This window comes from Acinonyx jubatus, chromosome D3 (assembly GCF_027475565.1).
Source record: "Acinonyx jubatus isolate Ajub_Pintada_27869175 chromosome D3, VMU_Ajub_asm_v1.0, whole genome shotgun sequence".
Classification (NCBI taxonomy): domain Eukaryota; kingdom Metazoa; phylum Chordata; class Mammalia; order Carnivora; family Felidae; genus Acinonyx; species Acinonyx jubatus.
The window spans coordinates 65,146,490-65,171,978 of NC_069392.1; the positions used below are offsets into that span (position 1 = coordinate 65,146,490).

Consider the following 25,489-nt stretch of genomic DNA (forward strand, 5'->3'; position numbering starts at 1 on the left):
GAGACTGGAAGAGCAAGCCCTGGGGTGCAGAGCAGTAAGCGTCCTCCTTGCCGAGCCCCAGGTCCCATCTCCACCGCTGTGGTGACAGCCGTCCCCACCCCGCCAGGCCAGCCATGAGGGGTCAGGCCTCCCTCTGTCTCTCCTCCACAGCCCGAGCAGGGGCTCTGGGCCGTCAGACCACAGGGTGGAGGCCAGGTTGGAGCCTGGCTCTTGGGAGGCATAGGACTGGAGAGCGTGGGCACCGCGGTTCGGGTCTATTCTGTGCCACTGAGACATGACTAAGGGCAGCTGGTCTCGACTCTGTACAGGGGGCAACCCCGTGTGATGCCTGCCTGGTCACTCCCGGCGACGCAGCACAGACCCAGCAGGAGACTCCGCGGGAGGAGCCGGGTTGGAACCCGCATCTCCTCCTCCAAGCGCAGGAAAGGGCCCTGTGCAGCCCTGCCCACCGCCCGCACCTTTGGCCTTGTAGTACTCGTGCTCCAGCTCCTCCTCGTCGTCCTCTGAGGCGTAGTTCCGCAGCTCCTCCTCGTACAGGGCAAGAAAGTCGATGTCTTTCTTTCTCCTCTTTTTCTTTTGGGGCATCATCTTGCCGGCTGCCCCTTCCTGGCACTCGCAGGCTGACGGCACCCACCACCTCGCACCCTCCTGGCCCCGAGGCCTTTTCTCCCTGAGCTCCGGCGCCCACCTCTGGGTCCCCTGTGTCTACAGCCCCCTCCTGCTCCCCTGTCCTCTCAGGCCCCTGAGCAGAACCCCTGTGCCCTATCTCTGCCCTTCCTGTCCCTGGCCCCTCTCTCTGCCACCCTGTGCACCTGCCCTGGGGTTTCTCCTTGGGCCTCATCTCTTATTCATGGGGACTGCGGGCACACTGTCTTCCTTACCCCGCCCCTCTCCTCCCCTCATGGAGAATCAGATGACATCAAGCCCTTGGCATCTTCTCCCACCTGGCCTCACAGCAAGGGGGCCCCCTGGGGCCTCTCCAGGTCACCCCAGGGGTAGGTGGGGGCCTCCCCCATGGAGATCCCCTAACCTCACAGCTAGAGCTGTGAACAACGTCCCCAGGCCTTGGGGCCCTTCCTAAGGAGGGCACGGCCCGGAATCGTCTGAGCTCCCAGGACTCAGAGGCCTCTGTTTCTCTCCATTATTCATGACCTCTGCTCGCCTTACAAAGCAGGCAAGGTTCTTACTGGATCCTTCTCGTTCCATGTCTCTGCTTCCATCTCCTCGTGACTGCTGGCTTCTGGAAGAGACCATTTGGCTGGAGGAGACCCTGCTGCCCTTCAGAGATGCTTCTCCAACCAGCACTCTGATAATCCACAAAGCATTTTCTGAGGTGTGAGTTACCGGTACCACCAGGCCAGAGCCATGGACGCTGGAGAGGCGCGCTGCATCATATGTGACCCCCACAATGCCTGGACAGGCCAGTCAAGGTTAGCCAGCATCTGTTTTAACCGGCACTCTCCATTGGCCCACATTGCCCTCTGCGCTTTCAAATGAAATGGTACAAGCCCTCTGAGCCCCTCCACTTGGCCGACATTCCCCCAACCACGGCCCCACAAGGGGGATTCTGAGCTGGGGCAAGAGAACTGAGTCCCAGGGACCCCTCTCCACCCTCAATCAGCAAGAAAAGTTTCCCTTAGGCCCACTGGACTCCTCTTCCTTGCTTATTTTATTTCGCTAAGATTTTATTAAAGCACTTTGGCCCTAATTTTATTAAGATTTCTTACAACCTGAGTTGTAAATTTTCTGTGTAAATCCCCAAATGCTAGAAATTTCCAGTCTATGTGGAACTCCTATCTCTCTGTCTTGGCAGTGTGAGGTCAAGAGGCTAGAACTGCCTCACTGCCTCCTGGCTGTATGGCCTTAGAGGAGGCCTGGCCCCCCATCGGTGGAAGGGGGATAATGACCCACGAAGGCATATTGGGTACTTGGAGAAAGTGCTCAGTAAGCAGAAGCCTCTGGAACACAGTAGGGGCTTACTAAATGCCTGTGACTCCTAATGAGCGTTTCTCTCTTATTTTGCATGGTGTGTGTGTATGGGGGGGGAGGGGGGTAGGCAATGCTTTGAAATCATCTCAGATTGTTCCAGAAGCCCCCCTTTGGGTCCCCTGTGCAAGGACTGGCCCCATGTGTTCTCCTTCTTCTGTGGGGCCCAGGTCCAAGGCAGCACATCAGAGACCACAGGTGAACACGCTGAATCATCTGTGTCCTCCAACATAGGGCAGAGATGTCCGTTTACTTGTTGGTCTCTCCCCCCGGCCTCTCCCAGCCACAAGCTCTGAGGGGGCAGGCATCACGCCCCCTTGTCCTGGACCTATCATATACCTGGCACACGGCAGGCTTCGGTAAGCATCAGTTCAGTGGATGAATGCACAAATTGCAGGCAGATCTATAAAGCAGCCATGAACACAAGGCCCTCTGTTTCCGAGGAAAACAGTATGGGCTGAAGAGAAGTCACTTTCAATGTTATATGTTGGTAGGGTGAGTGTCCCAGAATGGGTACTATTCTGAGCACATTAGGCCTAGAGAACAGGACACTTCCTCACAAATGTGAACAACTGTCCTGTAGAGCAAGCACTGGACTAATCTGTGTGGCTGTGGGTGGTGATTACAGAAAAGCAGGTTTCAACCCAATCCGGGAAGAAGGATGGGACCCCCCAGGCCAGAGGTCCCTGGGTGACAGTGTGGCTGGAGGGCATCGCTCATGGCCTACAGCAGGGGGCGCTCCAGCAGCCCCTGTGGATTTGGATTGGACCGCCCTCCATCCGGGAGCTGGGATACTCCAGGAGGCTGGATGGCAGGTGCAAACAGACAGTGGAGGAACCATGCCAGGTCACCCAGCACCACAAGACTTTTCGCCAGCTCCTCCTTGGTCACCCCTGTGTCCCACCACCTCTCGGCCCAGAGCTGAGTCCACCGACTGTGCCCTTAGCCCAGAGCCCCAGCGCCCAGGGGCCACCACCTCACCTTCTCTGTTGTGGGTCTTCTCCCTCTGAGACGCTCCCTGTCAAGGTCAATGTTTCCTAAAGCCGGATTCCAGAATGCCTGGATTAGCCCCGCGGGATTCACCAAATGCGGGATTTCTGACCCCACACCCCTACCCCAGACCTACCGAGTCCAAGTCTCTGAAGATGAAACTTGGGTATCCAGAGTTTCGACAAGCCCCTCTCGTCAGGGGGGAGGAGGGGAGATGGGGGAATGTCCTAAAATTAGAGAGCAAGAGGGCCGATACCTGCCCAGGTGAACTCACTAACTTGATCAGTTCACCTGGGCTAAGGGGAGGGGCTCAGCAAGCTTCCGTCGCCACACACAGCCTTATCTGCACACTGGAGTCACCTGGAGGGTTTTTAAATGCCAATGCCTGGGTCCCACCCCCCAGAGATGCCGATTTTCCCTGTTTGCGGTGGAGCCTGGGCGCAGGGAACTTCCGAAGCTCCCGGCAGATGCGGGACAGCTAGGCAGCAGTCAGCACTCACACCCCTCCCCAGAGTCTGGGGCAGCTTTGTTCTCTCGAACCACCCGCGTCCCCACCATGAGGAGGCATCTCTGACCCCAAAGTCGTCACCCAGGAAAGATCAACTTCACCTCTTCCCCTGTTCTGCTGAAGGATCGCCCTGGAATCAGCCCAAAGTCCTTGTGAGGGAAGAAGAGCGAAGTTCAATCGTGGACGATGCGCGCCCCCTGCTGGCAGCATGTGGTTTGACCTCTGTTGTTAATTCTACCTTTGGGTTCTTTAGAAACAGACCTTAAAGAGTGCAGAGAAGTTACTAGGATTGCTATGGCAAATACTACCCGTCCGGAGAAAAAAATAAAACAAAGTGCTCATTTTGCATGCAGGACGGTTTAGATTTTAAAAATAATAATAATAAAATGCTTATTGGACTGTTCTTTTCTTCAAAAAATTTAAAATAAAGTATTTTGAGAAAATCCATGGCATTAAAACACGATAAGAGAACAGGGTCTGAAACAGTACCGCGTGTTGATGGGGACATGAAACGACTAGAGCCCTCACGCTGCTGGTGGCAGTGGTAAGTGGTGCAGCCACTTTGGAAAAGAGTTGGCCCTGTTGTATAAAGCTACCCAGACACTTCCCACATAACCCAGAAATTCCACTCCGGGGTATTTACCTAAGAGAAATGAACATACATGGCCACACAAAAGCTGCATGTGAATGTTCACACAAGCTTTTATTCGTAAGAGCCCACCCCTGGAACAACTCACACGCCCATCAACTGGCCAGTACTACTCAACCACAAAAAGGCAGGAAGTGCTGGACATGCTACAGTATGGACGAATCTCGAAAGCATTAAGCCAAGTGAAAGGACCCAGCCAGAAGAAAACTGCATTCTGCGTGATTACGTTTGTGTGACATTCTGGGAGATTTAAAACTGGACCAATGGTGGTAGGGGGTGGGCCGGGGGCAGGGGATTCACAACACGAGAGGCACAAGGAGGCAGCGCTTTGGCTCCCCCCTACTTCTCTTCCTGGTCCTGCCTCGTGCAGGTGCCAGCCCATCGGGGGAAGGCCCACTGTGCAGGCCTGGCCGCTGACCTGAGCCTCGTCCCAAGCTCTGTGGTGTTAGGACCCTGTGTGTGGTTGGCTGGGAAACAGGGCTCAGGGCGGGTTTGCAGACCCACTCTCCTTCCAGGCAGGGCCAAGGTCAATGCCGGCCCCTTCCTCCAATCTAGGCTTAGCATCCTCCAATCCAAACTATATAGGGTGGTTCTTGGGGCGCCTGGGGGGTTCAGTCAGCTAAGCGACTGACGTCGGCTCAGGTCATGATCTCATGGTTTGTGAGTTTGAGCCCCACATCCGGCTCTGTGCTGACAGCTTAGAGCCTGGAGCCTGCTTCGGATTCTGTGTCTCCCTCTCTGTCTGCCCTTTCCCTGCTCTCTCTCTCTCTCTCAAAAATAAATAAATACTAAAAAAAAACAAAAAACAACAACAACAAAAAAACATTTTAAACTGTATAGGGTGATTCTGTACCCTAAATGATAAAGCTGACACTTGGATTCCCATCAGTTTCTTGTGTACTGGTAAAAACACCAAGACCAGACATGGCAATTACAGGAATCCCAAACCGCTGATTATAGGGAAGGGGCTGTTTATCCCACAGACCATTTGCACATGCACACAAATGCATGCACATACACACAGAATGATTTCATTGCCCCAGCCTCACTCTCCTTCCAGGGCATCCTCCTGCTGCTGAATGAATTCTCTTAAAGCTTGCGTTTGGTCATGTCACTTTCCAGTTCAAACACCTTCACTTACACCTCAGTGCAAACAAATTTTATCAGCCAAGATTCTGGACTGCAAGCAGCAGAAACTAACACTAGCTAGTTTAAGTAGAAAATTTGTTTAAAAAGTTAATATCGGGGCAAGGGGATCTCAGAATTTCTGAGAGGTCTTAGGAGCTGCTCCCTAGAAAGGACACCTGACCCAGAGAGGCCCCTACTGCCCCCAGTGATGGGCCTGGACACACAGTTTGTACCAAGCTTCAGCACTGGCCTCTGCTGCCCCTGCTGATGCCAACCTTTCCAAAATAGACTCTGCTGACTTCTGCCAATTCAGAGTCTGGGGCTTGTGCACCTGATTGGCCGAGCCTCAGTCATGTGCCTATACTTTGCAGCAAAGGAGGCTGGGAAAGTGAGTTTGGGGCATGTTCAGCTCTTAACATTGGGAGCTGTCCTCTCCTCAAACTTTAGAAGGGCGCTCAGACGCTAGGTTGCGGAAAGAATCACAAATGTCCCCAACACAAATTAAATTCTAGCACGTCCAGCTGACATCAGAGGCCCTCTGTAATCTGTCCCAACCTCCCGCTTAGGGGAGTTAACATTGTAGTTAAACTGAAGACGTCCCTGGGCACTTTCCTCCCTCAAGCCTTAGTTCACTCTGACATCAGAACTGTAGTGTGCATTTCTGTATCAGCCAGCTATTGCTACATAACAGACAATCACAAAAAACTCAGTGGTGCAAGTGTCACATGGCTGGGGCTTGGCTGGGGTGACTCACTTACCCTGGGCTCAGCTGGCAGCTCTGTGTCAATCTACGGGCCTGGCTGAACTTGGCTGGGGAGGCTCACCCTGGGGCCAGGCTGAAGGAGCAGTTGCTGCCGGGAGAGCACTTCTCAGGACCAGGATGGAAGGGCACGGGGGTGAGTCTGGTGCTGCCAGCACCCTTGAGGCCTCCATCTGCATCACATCTGCTAACATCCTTGGGCCACGCAAAGCAATACAAGTGGCTGAGCCCAGAGGCTCAGGCTTTAAACTTTCATAGCAAAGGGTGTGGACACAGCAAAGGGTTCTCCCTTCCACCAGTCTGCGCTCCCTTCTAAGGAAGTCACATGCATCCCCAGTGCCCACTGGAGTATGAATGTGGCCCTCAAGACATGTTGAAGGAATGAGTCAATTACAAGTGTGTGTGTTGGGGTGAGCAGGGTGTAGGGAGTCCATGTAAGAAGTCCCAGGAACTTGAGGGCGTGTCCTAGAAGCTCTGGTTCCCACCTGTTCCCTGTTCTGGTTCCCTGTTCTGGTTCCCACCTGTGGCTCCCCACCACCACATGTGCCCGATTTCCCACCCAAGGGAACCAGCTAGTCCGATATCTCAAAATGAACCACCCCTATTCTGGAAGCAGAGCAGGTGATGTAGTGTGGTGAGGTTGGTGGTTTTCCCGTGTCACTGAAATGTTAGTTCCCACTAACATTTCACTTTAGGCTACCCGGGGTATTAGGAAAGCTCACCCTCAACCACTTCTGCCCCCTCCGATCCACCCTGCTCACAAACACCGAGGGATTTTACTGAAAAACAAATCCGATTGTGAATGTCTGATAAGTGTTTATTAAATAAATCAATGAACTACATTCAACTTCTGTCCCCCAGCTCACCGATTCATTGATTGATTGATTCATCGATGGATTGACTGATTCATTCATTCACTCAAAAATATATTTTGAACTGCTGCTTCCCTAACCCTGAGCTCTTTCTCTTATGAAGATAGACTAGAATACAGTGCCGGGTCTCAGGGCTAACCCTCAAATAGCAACCTTAGATTCCACGGTTGCTTGCTTGAGTGTTTGGCATTTTATAGTTGTAATAAGAAACATTTAAACATCTTGCAGCCGGCATGGAAATTCTTGTTAGGAGGAAGGCGAAGTGTGACCTGAGATCCCAGTTCGGTAGGAGACCAAGTGCACAGAGACGTGTTCTCCCCTGGACACAGTTGAGGAACTGGGGACAGGGAGACACAGAAGGGACAAGAAGAGGAGGGGCCAGAGAGGCTGGCTGAGGCTGGGGCCACGTGCAGTGTCCACACTGGGAGGCTGGCAGGCGGTTGGGCTGGCCAAGGACATGTTAGCCTGGGGACGCCGAGAGGACACTGAACATTCCATTTGAGGTTGCTTGTTTGGAAGGGGTTTCCATCGCTTTCTCCTCTCCTCCCGCATCACTGTATATACATTATATGATCACGGATATCAAGGAAAGGTCTACGTCTAGTACCTGGGTGGCTAAGGGATATGCAACCAAAACATGTTCAGAAGCAGGAGTCTGAATGCCAGCCTCTGAGGGTTTACACATCATCTTCTCTAATGGGAAAGCAGAGGGAAGGCTTTGGACCTCCCCAAGATGCAGATTTGGGGAAGTCTTTTCCACAGGTGAGCTCCAGTCAGGCTGTTTGTGCACAAATTAAAAAAAAATAATAATGTGTATATACGTGTGTATATACACACATATATAGGTATATATATTTACATATGTATGTATATGTATGTATATGTATATATGTATATGTATATGTATGTGTATGTATATATATACGTATATATATACACCCTCCTATTTTATTTTTATTTTTAAAATTTTTTAATGTTTATTTATTTTTGAGAGAGAGAATGTGAGCAGGGGAGAGGCAGAGTGAGAGGAAGACAGAGGATCTGAAGTGGGCTCTGTGCTGACAGCAGAGGGCTGGAGGAGGGGCTGGAACTCATGAACCGTGAGATCATGACCCGAGCCAAAGTCGGACGCTTACCTGACTGAGCCACCAGGCACCCCTATATAATCCTATTTTAAACACACTCATGGACATTGGCATGGAAAGAACTTTTTAGAACATTTTAGGGGCACCTGGACGGTTCAGTCAGTTAGGCGTCTGACTCTTGATTTCGGCTCAGGTCACGATCTCATGGTTCCTGAGTTTGAGCCCCACGCTGGGCTCTGCGCTGGAGCCTGCTTCAGATTCTCTGTCTCCCTCTCTCTCTGCCTGTCCCCTGCTCTCTGTCTCTCTTTCAAAAATAAATAAACATTAAAAAAAAACTTTATAAGAAGGTAATTTGTGCTCCAATGCCTTTGGATGTGACTCCAGACCTTGACGGCTGCTTTGCTTCAAGAGAGGTAGGCCTGTGTAGCTTCCAGGTGTGAGCGCGTCTGACACCCCACCTGCTCGGTCGGCCCTCCAGCCCTCCCGGACTCTCCCTCCGCAGACACAAGCCTGTGGTTCCCTCTCGTGTCCTCCTGAAGCCTGTGGGGTGTTGCTTCAGGACCCCACCAACTTGGTCTGGATCTGGTCTCTGAGCCCACCTGCTCTCCTGCTCAGACAGGAACAGGTCACATGAGGACCCAAGACCGCCCAAAGATATGCCCAGGGAGGCCACGGGTCCCTCCCAAGTCCCGGCGGCCTCTTCGCATTGGGCTGTGCCGCATGAGCCCAAGCCCCCAAACACACACACACACACACACACACACACACACACACGGCCACAGCCAGTCTTTGCTAGATGAACCACGTGACTGGTTTTATTGGGTAGAAACTGAGGGCCTTGCAATCCACAGTGACAGATACAAAGTGCCCTGATTATACTCCGAGGACAGATCAGTCATCACTTCCGAATCCCTCAGGGACGGCCGCACACAGCTGTACTTTGGCCGGATGTACTTTGGACGTACCCCTGGATGAACCCCTGCCCTTGGCGCACGGACTGCACTCCCCGTCGCCCCGTCTCCACCCGGCAAGGAGCGTCTCCCTCCGAGGCATCAGGCCTCAGGGTGGCGGAGGGAGCGAGCCGGGCGGGCCAGAGAGGGACGTCCTTCAGCATCAGCCCCCTCGTCCTCAGCCGGCACGTCTCCGCATCCCAGCAAGTGACACCCCGGCCTCCCTTTGCTTCTCCGGTGGGAACGGCCCCGTGCAGCACGTGCGGTGTGATTCAGCTCCTGGGAAAGGACAGCGAGACAGGCACGGGCCGAGAAGCCCCCAGAGGTCACGGCCACGTGGCCCCTTTGTCTTCACACATGGCAGGCCACTCGGAGTGGTGTCGGTGCCACCAAGCCCTCGGGGACAAACTCCTCTGCCTTCACGTGAGCCCCTGGGCAGGGCTCCCTGCAAAGTGACGCAGGGCCAGCACGGCCGCGGGGTGGTGGGCAGGTTTCCTCTGCTGGCCTCGTCGTCTGCCCCCACCCCCAAGCTTCATCCGGGCAGCAGGGTGGCAGGGGACTGACTCCACACTGTTAACACTAAACGACCCGGCGTGTGCTCATTGAGATAGTGTGTTAGTTAAAAATAATAATGATATATCTCCATACGTTGCACGGTTCAAACAACACAGCTTTGAAGAAGACGTACAGCTTTCTGTGGGGAGGGCGGTTGGGTCCAAAAATGAAATTTGCAGGCGACCAAGAAGACCCTGTTGCACCCTAAAACATTTGTGCAAAGTGTGGGAGCCCCCAGGGAGGACTAGCTGCCCCCCAAAGCAACGTTGGGCAGGAGGGCATGCTCAGAAAGTGGCCACGGTGAGAGTCAAGGGTCCCGTTGAAGAAGAGTGTGGGAGGGCTGGCTCCGGGAGGGGCTGGGAGGACCTGTCGCTGGGGCCCCCACCAACCTCCTCCCAAATAGCTACGGCGTCACGGGTCTGATGCTGACCTGCTCCACAGTCCCCCTCTGCTCAGACCTGTGGCCTTAGGTGACCCTCTGCCAAGTACAGCACAGCCACCCGGTGTTCCGGCGCTGGGCGCCCCGCGCGCAGGACTTCGAGAGGAATGAATGCTACAAAGAGCCCTCCACAGACAGAGGCAGGGTGCGAGGCCCGGGGTAAAGCCCAGGCCTGGACCAGACTCCAAGCAGCCTGGCAACCTCAGCAGGAAGAAAGCAGAGAAGCCTGAGAGGCTAGTGCAGGACATGGCTACTACCCCCCTCTGTCCCCTCAGGAAGCTGGGGCGCCCGACCCCAGAATGCTACCACAAATCCCATGTGACCGGGGGCATGCCATAGTCGTCCTTCTGGGCCCCAGTGAGGTCAGGACGCCCCCTGACCGCCCCACCCTTCTCAGAAGAATACAGGGAGGCCTGGTGAGAAAACCGAGGACGACGGTGCCTGGAAAGCAAGAAGTGCTCATCTGCGGGCGGAGAAACAGAGTCGTGTTCTTAAATTCACAAAGGACTCCGGGCCGGAGTCACTGCAGAGACCGCCCTGGCCCCAGCGTGACCAGGACACCACCGGCGGAAGCAGAGGTGCAGAGAGAGAATGTCGTGGCAAGCACCGTCTACCACGCTGCGAAGCTCCCTTCCAGGGATTGGTGGGGGGGAGCGGAAGGGGCGCATCCCCCCCTGCTCCTGGCCTTCTTTTTCTTGGGGGAAGAGTCAGAGGGAACACGCCGGTCCAAAAGAGTGAGTCTGCCTATCTCGTTTACCCTACATTCTCAGATAATGAACTACTGCACCCACCCAAACTTCAAGAGATCTGAGGGCCAACCTTTTAAGCACCAAGATTTCTAGGATTGTGTTGTATGTGTTTGGGAACGGAAGTAATTCCGAAATGGGTAAGCTGCTCCTCCGCCTTCTTAAACACAGGATACTGAAGGCTGTTTGCTCCCATTCCCCCGGTCTGGTCGCCGACATCACAGGGTGAGCAGATCTAAGATGCTCTGGGCCCTCGGGGCTACCACAGCACATTTGCACCTCCACTAACCAGCCTCAGATCACTTGCTGCTTTCCGAAATGTGTCGAGTTTTGGTCTTTTTAATGCCATTACTGTTAGGCTACTAGCTGCCATTTCTTGCTAAATCTAGCACCTGTTGTCATTCTCTTCGTTCACTTTATTATGAGAAACCTGAATCAAGTTCTCTAGAATTGAATTTAAAATTAAAACAAATGCCACAAGGGATCCGCTGTTTGCAGAATGTTTGGTCTTTAACACAGAGCTTTACAGCATCTATTTCAGGGGCTCAAAATCAATTTTCCTTCATCTGAGTCCCCAGCTACCTAAGGGCTGAGTGAGCTTGCTTGGGTAAGTGGTCCCAGGAAGTGAGGTGTGCTTTGACCTTGTTTCAGTAAGAAAGTAATCATAGTCTCCTTTAACAAGTCTGCAAGGTGTTCAGTGGGTCTTATAAACTTTGCCGTTGAATATGGGCTTCTGAGCTGCTATGCGGATAAAGTTCTTGCTGGGACCACATCGTTGGAGGCGTCTCCAGAGGGAAGGGGCAAGGGACTTGCCTCCAGTTGTGGGGAGGAGGGACTGAGGCAGGATCCAGACAGTAAGATGACGGATTCAACTGGAACCTTTTCCAAAGGCAGGTGGAAAAGGAAGGAAGAGCCCAGCGCAATAGGGAGGGAACTTAGTCCCTGGGTCACATGAACAGTTTCTGCGGAACGTTCCCTCATCACCACCTTCCTGCTTGTTTTCCACGGGTGTGGTGGGGGATAGGGACAGATCACTGCACCCAGCTTCTACCCTCAGTGGGCCAGGAACTCTGTGCTAAAGAGTGCAGCGTGGCAGAAGAGCCCGGGACTTACCCTGAGTGACAGTCACACTCGCGGGAGCCCTGGGAGTGACCATCTCACGGCACTTTGACCTTGTCACACCCTGACTGCTGGGGTTACCTTGGTCTGGGCACCGGCTCCCCACAAGGCTCCCTGGGCATGCTCTCCAGGGGACCACAGGCACGTCAGCAGGAAAAAGCAAACACTGGCCTGAGGGTTAAGGGTCCCAGTTCTGTCCTGTCCCTGCTCTGGGTCAGAATCCACCCCCACCCTCCTACCCCCCAGGAAACCTGAGGCAGATGGAACCAAGCAGCCACATGCACGGCACAGGCAGAAAGCACAGACCAGGAATCAAGGGCAGGGTGTCCAAACCCCCCAGTGTGCCCAGGACTGGGGAACTCTGCCGGGATGCAGGGCTTCCCTTGGGTCAAACCTGGAAAATCTGAGGCCAACCAGGATGGGGCCCCCTCATCCCTGGACCGGCATCACCATCACTTGGGAGCCGGCAAGAAAGGCCCCACGCCAGCTCACCGAAGCAGAGACCGCAGGCTGGGGCCCGGGAACCCCCAAGCTCTCCGAGTGACTCTGATGCAGCTTCAGGTTCAAGAACTGCTCTAGAATATGGTTCTCAACCTTGGCTGCGTGTTCGAGTCATGGGGAGAGGCTGAAAGACTTGACTACCTGGGTCATACCTCAGACCAACTGGATCAGAGCCTCTGGGACGGACCGGATCCAGGCACAAGTATTTCTCAAAGCTCCTCAGATGACTCCAAAGTGCAGCCGAGGCAGAGCCCCTCCGCCCTAGGACAGTGGATCTTAACCGCTGTGCCGCAGAGTCACGTAAGATTTTTGAAAGGGTCGAGGCCCTATCCCTAGGCCAACTGAATCAGATTCTCTGGGCGAATCTCTGGGACCCGGCATGAGGGTTATTTTATAAAGATCCCCGGGTGATTCTAATGTGCACACAAGGCTGAGAACCACAATTCTAGAGGAAATAAAACTTTTACCCCAAAGCTGAGCAAGTCATTTTTATTGAAGGAAATGAGTTACTTAGTTGCCAAGGGAACCGTCCCCCGAATGGAAAGAAAGACAGTCACTGATTTCTGGCTTTTGTGCCAAGCGCTAAGTCACTGACTGAAGTGTGTATTTCTCTCTCGCTCTCCCTCTGCCTTTTCTGCTTGTTGAAATGAAAAAAGAAGGAGGGTTCACAGAAGAGACTCTGCAGGGGAAACATCTAATGACTTAAAAAAGATGGGCAGAGCTGTTGCCTCTCAGGATACTGGCTGTGGCCAGGACAGCTGAGCCCAGCTAGCAAAGCAGACCGGGTCTGCTGAGCCTCAGCAAAGGTGTCAAGGTCATCAGAAGCCAGGGATGGACCAAGGGCCCAGGAGAACTGCTCTGGACCAAAAGGAAAATCAGAATTGTATTACAGAGACACTGAAAACAACGAATGCCATCTGAGAACAGCTTGTACCTACCTACATGATACTGTATGAAATAAACCAGTCACAAAAAGACAGATACCATATGATTCCACTTATACAAGATACTGAGAATAATCTCATTCACAGAGACTGAAAATAGGGTGGTGGTTTCCAGGGGCTGGGGGAGGGGAAGTGGAAGCTGTCCTTTAACGGGCATAGAGTTTGTTTTGTAAGATGAAAGGTGTTCTGGAGACTGGTTGCACAACAGCATGAACGTACTTAACTCTACTGAACTGTGTGCTTAAAAATGGCTCAAATGGTAGATTTCATGTCATGGGTATTTTACTACAATCAAAAATAGAGAAAAAAAAAAATCTCTGATCGTGTCAAGGCCAAAACAGATTTCATAAATGTAATCGATTCCCAAGCAATTATTTTTGTGTTGCTAGTTTAATAGTGGGTTATATCTTATATTCGTCTTCACAGAGGGGCAGAAGTGGGGTTGTGTGCCGGATTTTCATTTTCACTCTTTTCTCACTTAAGACGCTATCTCGTCTGAATTCCACACCGGACATCACCACTCACCGGGCAGCCGCCACTGAATGGCAGGCATTGCAGAGTGTGGTTCTCCAACAGCTGTGCTGATATGGAAGGTGACAGAGAAGGAGGAGCCAGGCGTGACCCAGGTTTTTCGGGTGAGCGACCACCAGTGCAGGAGAGCCATCCACTGGGGGAGGGTTGGGGGAGGGAGGAGGCCGAGGAAGCTGGGCTCACCGAGTGTCTAGTTTGTGCCAGGCTCTGTGCTAGGCATTGTGCAGCCCTATTTCACTTGACCCTCGCCACAGCTGGAGAGGCTGGTGTCCTGGCCTCGCTCCTCAGATAATGAATCAGACCCTCCAGGGACTTCAGCAGCTCCCTCGGGGTCACACAGCTAGTAAATGATAAGAGGCAACCTTGAATCCAGGGTGTCCTTTTAACTACGCCAGTTGAGGACATGATGAGGTTTGCAATGCAGCGCAGGGACAGATGTTCAGGAGGCCGCGGTGAGCGTGCTTCCGAAGATCCAAGGGAGAACCAGCCTGCAGGTAAGGGGGCTAAGACGCAAGGACGGGAGAGACAGGCTGGGAATAGATGAGCTTTCTCTCCTGCTGAGAGAAGAGAACCCTGAGGTTCACAGAAGATGAGTCAACAAAGGGGCCTGAGAAGGAGCATTCAGAGACAGGAAGGAAGTCAGGGGAGAGTGGTTTGTTAGGAAACAAAGGAGGAGAGGACTCAAAAGGACAGCGAAGCCACCCTTGTCACATGTCACACGGATTTCAAGGATGAGGCCTGAGAAGCAGCCGCTGCATTGGCAATCACCAGCCTGCAGAATTCCAGCTTAACTCCAGAACACCCTCGTCCTCTTTCCCTGGTAACTGTCCCCGAGCTCGGACTTGCCAGCTTTTAGCACACGTGTGGGATCCTGGTTCAGTGTCTGGACACGCCCACCAGGCTGTCAGCCCCAGGGACGGGCAGGGGCTACGTTTTGATCATTTCGATTGATCGTTCATCCCCCAGCACCTAGCACGATGCCTGGCACAAAGTGAGTGCCCAATAATTATTTGTTGAAGGCCTGGCTGAAGCCAGCTCTGCGCCCTCCCTCAACTGTCAGGAAGTGCCGTCCCTGCCCCCTCCCCACAGTCAGCAAAGTCAAGGGCCGTGAGGCCCTCTGCTCTCTGTGGCACCAGGTGACTGGTGGGCAGAGTTGCTTCGACAGCATTGCTAAACCGCCTCAAAGGCGGCATCTGACCTTGAGCTACCTTCCGTTCTGCTTGGCTAAGCACTGACTCATTTACTTGTTTCTGCTGCCTTTCAACCCTGGAGCCGTGGGTTTAGCACAAAGGAAGACATGAGGGTTGTTTTATTTGTGGGGAATCGATTTCCCTTAAATAAGAGTTTAAACTGCTAGTCTGCACTGCACGGTGGGAGGGTGTCGGGGCTTCGAGGAGCACGGTGGGGGCTTCCTGAATCGATGCCCAGGTCTCTCCGAGCCTTTGAAAAAAATGTTTTCCCCACAAACACTGACTGCGGGAGAAGGAGGATGGCCTGGAAGTCAGGAGACCAGGTGAGTCCCAAACGAGGCCCTAGCTGGCCATGGGGCCATGGACAAGTCAGTCAACATGTTGTCACTCTTTCTGGGCATCTCTCCTCACCTGCAGACGTAGAGATGCCCTCAACCCACCCCACCCCCAGTGCCAGGACAGCACACGTTCACTGTGGGTGGGGGTGGGGGACAACTCCAGGCAGAGACTGCCTTCGGACCCAAGACGGCCTCCCAGAGCATGTGTCCCTGGAGCAGGGTCCACCCTGCAGCGCCACCTCCGTCAGGATCCCTCTGGTTCCAGCCCTTGTGACATTGGCCGAGAGGCAGCTAAGACAGAGGTCCAGAGCGTGGGCTTTGGGGTTCCACACGCCTGGGTGTGGTTTCCTCCGCTGGGTGTCTGACCTCCTCCTCACCTGATGGGAGCCTTCTTACCTACGGGGTCTTGTGATGATCACAGGAGATAATGCAAAGAAAGTGCTTTGTGCAGGGCCTGGCACAGAATGAGAACACACTAAATGTTAACTATCGTAATAACAAATACTATTTGTGGCTCAGATCCATACATCAGGAACACCTCCAACAACAAATTAGAGATTGCAAGGACCCCAGAGATCTTTCCTAAGCCTCTAGTTGTAGCGATGAGGAAAGTGAGATCTGTGGGGAGAGGAAGCAACTCACCCTAAGACCCGCAGGCAGAAATGGGACCACGAGTCCCGATTCCTCTATGGGTGTGGATCATTATGTCCTATCGCCAGCTCCTACGAGGGCCCTGCTGGGGCAGATGCCAACCCGCAGCACCCTCGAGCGGTGGGAACCCTGATGTCTGATTCACCGCGGCTCCTGCCCCCCAGCCCTGCCCCACCTGGAACAGAAGTGTCACTCAGGGGCTCTGGCCATTCAGTAGAGCCCCAGACACGACCCAGGCCCCCTCCCCCTTCTAGGTCTGTTCCCTTAAATGGGGCAAAATGGTCTTTAGAAGTCTTGCAGTCTTAACATTCCACGGTTTCAAGAACTGCTCTCAATTAGCCACAAACAAGTGGCTGGAAACCTCCATAAGTACCTTGGGAGGAACAGGCAGAGACCAAGAAAGCGCAGCCCTCCACCGGCCCTGGGGAGTTTTCCCCAGTTCATGGCGTACTAGGGTCTACTTAGTCTCAGTGGCTACTTCCCTGCCCTACAGACAAGCAGCGCGAGGTCTCCCGGTCAGGATCAGGGCTCAGAACAGAGGCGGAAGCATGCACTCCATGACAACCCACCAGCGTGGAACACAAGCCCAAACAAAGCGGTTTTGCCAAGAAAGGAGCCGTGCGCCGGGAGCCTGGAGGCCTGGGACCAGGCCCACGCTCCCCTCTGTGTCTCACTGGCGGGATGTGCTGCTCTGCGTTGTACAAGGAGGCCATCAGATGGCAGGCCGCACTCCCTGCTGAAACCTCACAGCCCCTCATCCTCCCCAGAGCACCCAGCAGCTGGGTTCGGGCCTGCATACGGTCTGCCCTCCGGCCCGAGGAGAAAGCAATACTGAATTGATTTGTCATCACGTCTTCCCAAGGCCAACCCCAGACCAAAGCAGAATAGGCTTTCGGAAGTGTCTAAGGGAGGAAGGGAAGAACGGAGAGAGGGAGGGAGGGAGGGAGGGAAGGCGAGAGGTTGGAGTCTGAAGTCCCTCCAGAACTAACATTCTATGAGTCCGTGCAGCTAGGTTCTAAGGCAATTCACCGTGGGTGTCTATTAGGTACAGCCACGCTCGTGGTGGTAACACCCTGCGGGGAGCAAAAGGAATGAACTTCAGATGTGAAATGCCACGTTAACCCCTTTTGGCCCAGGCACAGTTAACTTCCCAAAGCACAGGCGCTGTGGGTCCGTGTGCGTGAGGCCACCCGGCTGTGTAAAGTGCCAAGTCCTGCCTTCACAGCAGAAGCCTCAGTGATGCTGGTGTCGGAGGCCATGATGCACTCCCGTCTGCAAAGCTCATCGGTTGCATCTCAGTGCTTTCCAGCCCGGAGCCCACAGGTCAGAAACACAATGTAGCAGGATTCTGCAGGATTCTGGAGCATAAAGAGGAACAGATCTTATAAATAACTCCTGGTTAAAACAGAGCTGGAAATAAGGAGACAGGAGAGGAAGCAAATTGCTAAGCACGTATTGAGTCAATCACATTGGCTTGGAAACCTTAGTGCAAATGGCTGGTCCTTCTCATCAGAATATCAAACACAGGATTGAACCCGGAGGCACCAAGACTGTGCATGTGTGTGTCTGAGGATGTGTTTGAAAGGGCGTGGTTAAGACCCTGGACCCCCCTGAGCCACTCTGTCTTCACAGGAAGGTCTGGCTGCTGGGTTGCTCTGTAAGCTCTGAGATTCTAGACAGCGATTCACAGCTGAGGCCTCAGTATAAAACTCAGGAAGCCAAAAGTCTGAATTAAATCTCGACCATGCTCACACGTCCAGTCTCCCCCTTTTCCATTCCGTAGGGCCTTTCTTTAGCTGGGACAAGGCCACTACAGCCTGCACTCTCCCGAATGCTAAAATTGAGTGCAAATGTGCTTTAATCACTGGCAATCCTCAAGGCCCCTGATCTCGGGGTGTGGCCCAGCAGCATGCTACCTACGGGCAGGGTGGGGTCACAAGGGCCCCGGCTGAGGCCAGGAGGCTTGGCACAGAGCTGACTGTGCCCGGGCCCCCCCGCCCCCCCCATCCCTGCCTCCTGGCCCACGCACTGCCCGGCGCAGGAAGGAGAGGGGGAGCGAGGTTCTGCTTGCCGGGGTGGCCGGCCAGCCTGTGCCGCCCTCAGCAGCAGGTGCAGGTGCCCGTGTGCACGCGGAGGATGCCTCGGCTGTGCAGGTGCAGGAAGTTGAAGATCTCAGAGGGCATGGCGTGGAAGCCGGGGCGGGGCTTGACGTTGTCATAGTAGTGGTGGGTGATGTAGAGGCCCGAGGGGTTCATGGGGAAGGCCCAGAAGCCGAACAGGTGCACCTCCTCGCAGAGCTCGAGCGCCGCGGTGGCCAGGATGAGGCCGGTGCTGATGCGCTTCGCGCGCACCCCCAGGCTGAGCCAGTAGCGCGACACGTTGACCAGGTATTGCGGGTGGAAGTAGTACACGGCCTGCGTCGACTCGAAGTCGTCCAGCACGTACTTGACGCGGATGGACACGTCGGTGTTGCGCGTGTTGTAGAAGGCGGGCAGCAGCACCGACGCGTTCTCGTACACCTGCAGCACCCGGTAGAAGGGCCGCCGCCACTTCTCCAACTTGTGGAACCTGGGCGGGGCCGGAGCAGAAGGGTGGTCGGCCCACTCCCCCCACCCCCACCCCCACCTCCAACGTGCCTGTGCGCCTCTTCCCCCGCCCCACCGCCCCTGCTGCCCCCATCCGGCACCCTGGGGCCTTTCCAGAAAATGCAGGGGACTCAAGGCCACCCCGCTTCCTTTCATCTCATTCACCTCCTAAGACGAATGGCCTGCCTTCTGTTTTCTAAGTAGAAGCAATCTGAGTCCAAAGGGACGACCATGTAGGGAGGGCAATGCTTAACCCAAAGGGATGAGAGCATCCGGGGGCGGGGTGGGGGGGGGAAGGGGGGACTCGGTGGGGAGGTAGGGAGGAAGTGGAGGCTTTCCCTGGGCCCTCAGGGCAGACGCGTGTACTTTCTTTCCCAAGATCCCCAATGACTACCCCAAATGAGTGTGCCTGCTCTCTCCTTCCTGCCCCGCAGCCCCTCACTCGTGCTTTCCTCGCCTGATTTACCAACTCTTTAGCCTCTGGTCTCTGGCTGTCCCCTCTCTTACCCCTGGTCTGACCTGGATGATGTGACTAGGCCCTTGGCTGTTGTTTTAACCCATTGACCCCCGTCCCCAAGGCCTCCCAGGCAGACAAACCCCAGGAGGGGAACTAGGTGGGGACTGAGATCTTTGTTAAGAGTCTTCTCCCAGGGCCCCCTGGATACACCAGGGTAGGGAGCTGTCTTCCCCCATCACACTCGGGAAAGCTTTCTGGCCCATCTACGTGAAGACTGTCTAGACCGGTGCTGTCCAAAAGAAATAGAACTGAGGCCACATATCTCACTTAAAACGTTCTAATGATCATATTTAAATAAGTAGAAAGGAGTGGGTGAAGTTAATTTTTATATTATATTTAATGCTCACAATGTTTTATTTAACCTGCTGTACCCAAAATACTACTCTTTCTTTTTTTTTTTTTTAATTTTTTTAACGTTTATTTATTTTTGAGACAGAGAGAGACAGAGCATGAACGGGGGAGGGTCAGAGAGAGATGGAGACACAGAATCCGAAACAGGCTCCAGGCTCTGAGCAGTCAGCACAGAGCCCGACGCAGGGCTCGAACTCACGGACTGCGAGATCATGACCTGAGCCGAAGTCGGACGCTCAACCGACTGAGCCACCCAGGCGCCCCCAAAATACTACTCTTTCAACAGGTAATCGATACAAACAATGGATGAGATATGGTCCATCCTCCTTTCCATGTTAAGTCTTTGAAATCGGGTGTGTGTTTACACTTATAGACAGCCCATGTCAATCTGGATAGCCACATTTCCAGTGGCCAGTAACCACATGTGACTAGCGGGTACCATACTGGACAGCACAAGTCTAGAAGAGGGTCAGTTACCTCTCGGTGATGATGCTGGGGTTCACAGTGACCACATCCGTCTTCACTCCCACATCCATGGTGTACTTCTCCGAGATGGGGGGTAGGTTGCACCTGCACAAGAGACAAGGCACCCAGGCCGTATGTGCTCAGTCATTCTAGACACAGCTGGAGAGCAGGCAGGGGGAGGGCGTGGGGAGGGAGGAGATGTTGCTCCTATGGGCAGAGGGAGGCAGAGGCAGCCAGCTGGATGGAATCTTTGTGGCCTGTGCATAGAGAGGCAAGTTTACTCCTCCCCCCCTCCCCCGAGTGGCACAATGATGGTGGACAGCCTCAACCCCAATCCCTCTGCATGAAGCCTTTATTTTCAACCCATCTTCTTTATCCAGGCTAAAGATGTAAGCGAGGATACCCAAAGAGGCTAGAAGGGGCTCTATCTGAGGAAGAAGAAACACCAGGACCCATCTCTGACTTAGTTAAAGCCAGGGCGAAGCCAATATTGGTGCCAGCCCCAAGGCCGCCCTTGTTCCAAGCCCTGCTTCTGGAAGAGAAGAACCCAGTTGGGGAGGGTTCTGCACACCCACAGATCTGCACAGACCTTCATATAGCTGCTATGCTCTTTTTTAAAAAATTAATTATTTTGAAAACAGAGGTGTTCTTTGCACACGTCTCATTCCGCAGACGTGGAGACAGAGGACCTGAGAGGTTTGGCCACTGGCCCCAAGGGATAGGGCTGGAGAGGGCAAGAAACAACCCAGAGCATGAGGGTGTGCAGGGCTGGGGAGTGGAGGCTGATCTCTTGAAGGACAGCATTGGGGGATGGGGGTGGGGCACCACAAGAGGGAAGGGCACAGAGCCGGAGGGCCGTGGGGGCAGAAGCAGCAGGTGCAGAGCCTGGGGGATTCTTTACCGGAAGACAAAGTCAGCGCTGTTGATCTCTCTCCCACAGCGGCTGTTCTTTAAGATGCCTCCATTGCCCACCACTGCACACTTCTTAAACTGGGACCGGTAGTAGGGCATGTCCTGGGGGAGACAGGGACGCGGCTGTCACAGGCAATGCCCTCCCTGCCTTCTTTGGGTGCCCTCACCCCTGTACCCATGATCACGTCTACGAGCCAGCCTTGCAGGGAATGTGGGAGAAAAGTGGTTATTCCGCTTTGCAGATGAGAAGAGAGGCCAGGAGACTTGTTCTCAGTCCCACTGGCCAGTACGAATGAGCTGGAACAGAAGCCAGGTCTCCACAACCTTTTTCAATAAGCTCTGGGATGCCTCAGGTTTCCAGAAAGAAGAGAGTACAGGTTGTGGCTAGTCCTGCTTGCCTTTGGTTTTGCCAATGTTGGGAAGCTCATCTTTATGACTTCTAGTATGCATGTTTTATTGGTTAATGCAGATGTTCTGGGGGGTGACAGCAGCAGAGATGGGGACAGGGCCGCCTGGGACCAGGGCCCTAAACCTGGCTCTCACCCCTTTCAGCTCAGGGCATGGTACAGACCCTCCCTCTGCTCTGCAGGGGGGGACATGTGCCTGGGATTCAAAGATCAGATGGACCGGGACACATGGCAGGACTTGGCAGCAGCAGGGACAAGAGACCAAGGGCTGAGTAAGCAAGGCCACACTGGGGAACAGCGAGAGGCCGGAAATTCCTGAAATCTCTGCGAAGTGCAGAGGAGCCCGGGACTTAGCCTGAGTGACAGTCACACTTGCGGGAGCCCTGGGAGTGACCATCTCACGGCACTTTGACCTTGTCACACCCTGACTGCTGGGGTTACCTTGGTCTGGGCACCGGCTCCCCACAAGGCTCCCTGGGCATGCTCTCCAGGGGACCACAGGCACGTCAGCAGGAAAAAGCAAACACTGGCCTGAGGGTTAAGGGTCCCGATTCTGTCCCGTCCCTGCTCTGGGTCATAACCCCCCCCCACCCCCCCACCAAGGAAACCTAAGGCAGATGGAACCAAGCAGCCACAGGCATGGCACAGGCAGAAAGAAGCACAGACCTGGAGTCAAGGGCAGGGTGTCCAAACCCCCAGTGTGCCCAAGACTGGGGAACTCTGCCCGGGATGCAGGGTTTCCCTTGGGTCAAACCAGGAAAGCCCGGGACCAACCAGGATGGGGTCCCCTAGGCAAAAGACCCAGGTTCAGCCCTGGTTTTGCATGATAATGAGGTGAAGGAACCATAGACAAGTGTTTTGAGTTCTCAGCAGCTCGGTTTTCCCATCTGTAAAATTAGGATAATTCCATGTGTATGTCGTGCTTTTCAAAAGTGAGACAACGTGAAGCAGAGTTTCTCGATCTGGCACCGTTGACACTTTGGACCAGCTCATTCCTTGCTGGGGCGGGGGGGGGGAGGGGGCTGCCCTGTGGACTGCAGAATGTTTAGCAGCATCCCTGGGCCTCTCCCCACCGGATGTCAAGGGTAACGCCCAATCATAACCACCAAAATGTCTCTAAACGTTGCCAAATGTCCCCAGGGTTGAGAACCACTAGTGTAAATGAAAAGCCTATCCAGGGTGATGCTTGGCCCAGAGGTATCTCGGCAGGAGGACCAGATTATTACTGTCATTAGTCCCCAAAGATCCCTCCCCCCAGGAGCCTACTGGACAGCTCCCCTTCCAGCACGCATCACCTGGCCAGCCCTGAATGACAGAGGCCCTGGTCGGCACCTTGGCCTCCCGGTGGGGTCATGGGCAATCACACCACAGTGGGTCGTCAGGAAGGAGACTAAATCTGAAGAAGATGCTGCATCCGTCTGTGGGAGACTGTCCTTCAAGGCCCATTGTCCCTGAAGGGACAGGCCCAGGGGCCAGGATGGGGAAAACAAGGGTGTCTCACAGCCACTGGGGAAAACTGCCCTGTTCGATTTTTACCAGGGAAAGGAAAAAACCAAAGTTATCTTTGGAGAGATCCTCAAAGGCCTTTATGTTCTATGTCAGTGTCTCCCAAACTTCTGTACATCAAAAACAACCTGGAGTACTTTCTGGAAATAGAAATTCCTGGGCTCCTTCCCAGAACCATGGAATCAGAATCTCCAGGGTCGGGGGAGGAGGTGGAGAAGCTGAATTTTATACAATCCCAAAGAAGTACTTACCTTGAGGGTATGAATCCTTCTAAGTCACGGGCTCTAACTCAGGGGGTGGCTAATTACGGCCTGCGGGCCACCTCGGACCTTCTGCCTGTTTCTGTACAGCCTGCGAGCTAAGCATGGGTTTTGTATTTTTAAATGGTTGGGGGTGGGGATCAAAAGAAGAAGACTTCGTGACACGTAAAAATTATGTAAAGTTCACGTTTCAGTGTCTGCTAGGAACTAGAGTGTTACTGCAGCCCAGCCACACTCGTTTGTTTGTGAAGGTCCGTGGCTGCCTTGTGCTGGAACCATAAAGGTGAGTGGCTGTGACAGAGACCATATGGCCTGCAAGGCTTAAAATATTTGCTCTTTGGCCCTTTCCAGAGAACATTTGGCAGCCCTGCTCTCACTCCCTGGGCCTCGGCCGTCTATACCCACGGCCCTTGTTGGACCCATATGTCATAACTGAACTGTCACCCACTGGCATGACCCGCATGAGATGTAAGTCCACCTGTCGGACATCAGCCTCCTGTTCCAGGCCTTGCAAGACCCACGCTGTAGGGGTGCCTGGGGGGCTCAGTCGCTTAGGCATCTGACTTTGGCTCAGGTCATGATCTCGTGGTTTGGGAGTTTGAGCCCCGCAATGGACCCTGTGCTGACAGCTCAGAGCCTGGAGCCTGCTTCGGAGTCTGTGTCTCCCTCTCTCTCTCTGCCCCTCCCCCCTTACACTCTGTCTCTCTCTCTCAAAAATAAACATTAAAAAAAAGAAAAAAAAAAAGACCCACCTGGTAAATGTGGCTTATCCCCATCATCCTCCAGCCCAGTGACGTGGGGAGAGAATGTGTGACACCTCTCCACCTTGTGCTCCTCCCCGCTGCCCCCACAAGGCCCAATCTTATCAGCACCCTCCGTTTAAGTAACAAAACGCAGGGACCTGTGGGCTTTGTTTCATGAGCATTCCCGTTGAAGCAGGGCAGCCCAGGCCCTCAGATTTCATCCAGAAAGACCTGACATGCCCCCACTCAGCATTTCTGCAAACGGGGCTCACTAAGCCCTGCCCTGGACCCATTGCTCTCCAGGTGGTGGTTATGAACACATCCAGTGGAACCTTCTTCCTCTTCAGATGGTAATAACCACCAGAATGAGCTGAAAAGGCAGGTTCCAGGCCCTTTTCTCTGAGATTCTGATGCTGTGGTCAGGCCACAAGTGAAGCCAGAGCTTCAGTGCCCTGAGCCGTTCATTCATGAGATCACTTATCCTGTGGTCCCCCATGACCAGGGAGCCACCGTACTAGCCCTCCCGACTTCTTTTAGGCGGAAGGAAAACAATTCACGTCTATCTTGTTTTACTTAGATTTTCTGTTATAAGCAGCCAAACCTATTCCTAGCCTAAACCAGTCCAGTGTGATGGACAGGGAGACTGGGGCCTTGGAAGATATAAGAGCCGTCCAAGGTCATCCAACGTGAGATCAAATCGTTCTCGATTTGCTTTCTACTGGTCTGTGATTTCTCATGCATGCAACCTTTGCGTGAATGGTTTTGCTCCTGCGCCTGCCTCCAGTGGGGGACAAATGCCTAATCACTCTCCCAGATATCTTCAGGATGTCCTCTGCAAGCAATGCAATAACCAAAATTTGACAACCATTTTCTTGCCAGAAGTCGCTCAAATAATAGCCAGTTGGCACTCACTCTGCCCAGACGGGAGCCCCGGAGGACAGTCCACTGAGCCAACCCGAGCCAGGACAATGGGTGCAGAGGGCACAGCAGAGTGATGCCACACTGCGTGGGCGTGGCCACAGAGGGCCACGTGAGGTCGCCCCTTTGCCCTGCCCAGACTGCCCTGCCCCAAGCAGCACCTTGGGAAACATGCGGAAGATCTCCTGGTTGATGTGGTAGATGCCGCTGGTGTCCACTTCATACTTGAGCTTCGTCCCCAGGGGCGTGTTCTTCTGCGTCGTGAAGAGGAAGGAGGGGGCGTTGCAGCACCTGGACAGAGTGGACCTGCCAGGCAGGAGACACAGCAGGAGGGACAGGTGACACAGGGCAGAGCAAAGCCTCTGGAAGAACAGAGGGGTCAGGGAGCTGAGGCCCCTCGGGGTGAACCGTTCTCTCCCCCCGACCCCTTCCCACACTCACTCCCACCCCCTTGCCTCTGCTTATGTTGTCCCCTCCCCCTTCAACATGCCTCCCAAAGCCTGGGCCTTGCCTCCCCTCCTCACACTCGCCTTTCTCTCCGGGAGCTCCCAGCTGCCCACCCCACTGACCTCACTGGCCTCCGAGGACCCGGAGCACAGACCAGCTACCACCCACTTCGTCACCCACCAACCCCCTCCCCGCTTGAACGAAAGCCCCTTGATGGCAGGCACCCTGCCTCTCCAGATCCTGCACGGTGTCAGTCGCACAAGTGTTCGGGTGTTCGACAGCCAGCTGCCGGCCAGTCGTGGGATGAGTCATGCCTCAGTCAGGCGTTCGCCAAGATCTGCCAGGCATTCTACTACTTTCTGGAAACACTCTTTATCCAGCCTTGATGGAAATCCGGGGACACAGAGGGTTCTTGGCCCCTTAGACAAGGTGTTTA

At 54.1% G+C, this 25,489-nt stretch overlaps 2 protein-coding genes across 5 annotated transcripts in view; both read right to left on the minus strand.

Annotated features, from left to right (window-relative positions):
• The window catches only part of LOXHD1 (lipoxygenase homology PLAT domains 1), a 164,233-nt gene extending 163,493 nt beyond the window's left edge, over positions 1-740 (minus strand). Inside the window, exon 1 of the mRNA XM_053205540.1 lies at positions 459-740. Within this exon, the coding sequence (XP_053061515.1) occupies positions 459-588 (130 nt within the window). The 5' untranslated portion in view covers positions 589-740. The remainder of the gene's footprint in view (positions 1-458) is intronic.
• A 12,023-nt stretch (positions 741-12,763) lies between these two features.
• Positions 12,764-25,489, minus strand: part of ST8SIA5 (ST8 alpha-N-acetyl-neuraminide alpha-2,8-sialyltransferase 5) — a 58,502-nt gene continuing 45,776 nt past the window's right edge. For 3 of the 4 annotated variants that reach the window (XM_027068908.2, XM_027068909.2, XM_053205555.1), the window contains 4 exons: positions 24,768-24,912; positions 20,762-20,874; positions 19,873-19,965; positions 12,764-18,510 (listed from right to left, as the gene is read on the minus strand). In XM_027068908.2, coding sequence (XP_026924709.1) covers positions 18,042-18,510; positions 19,873-19,965; positions 20,762-20,874; positions 24,768-24,912 — 820 coding nt within the window. In that variant the 3' untranslated portion in view covers positions 12,764-18,041. The remainder of the gene's footprint in view (positions 18,511-19,872; positions 19,966-20,761; positions 20,875-24,767; positions 24,913-25,489) is intronic. The other variant, XM_053205556.1, reaches the window with a different exon arrangement.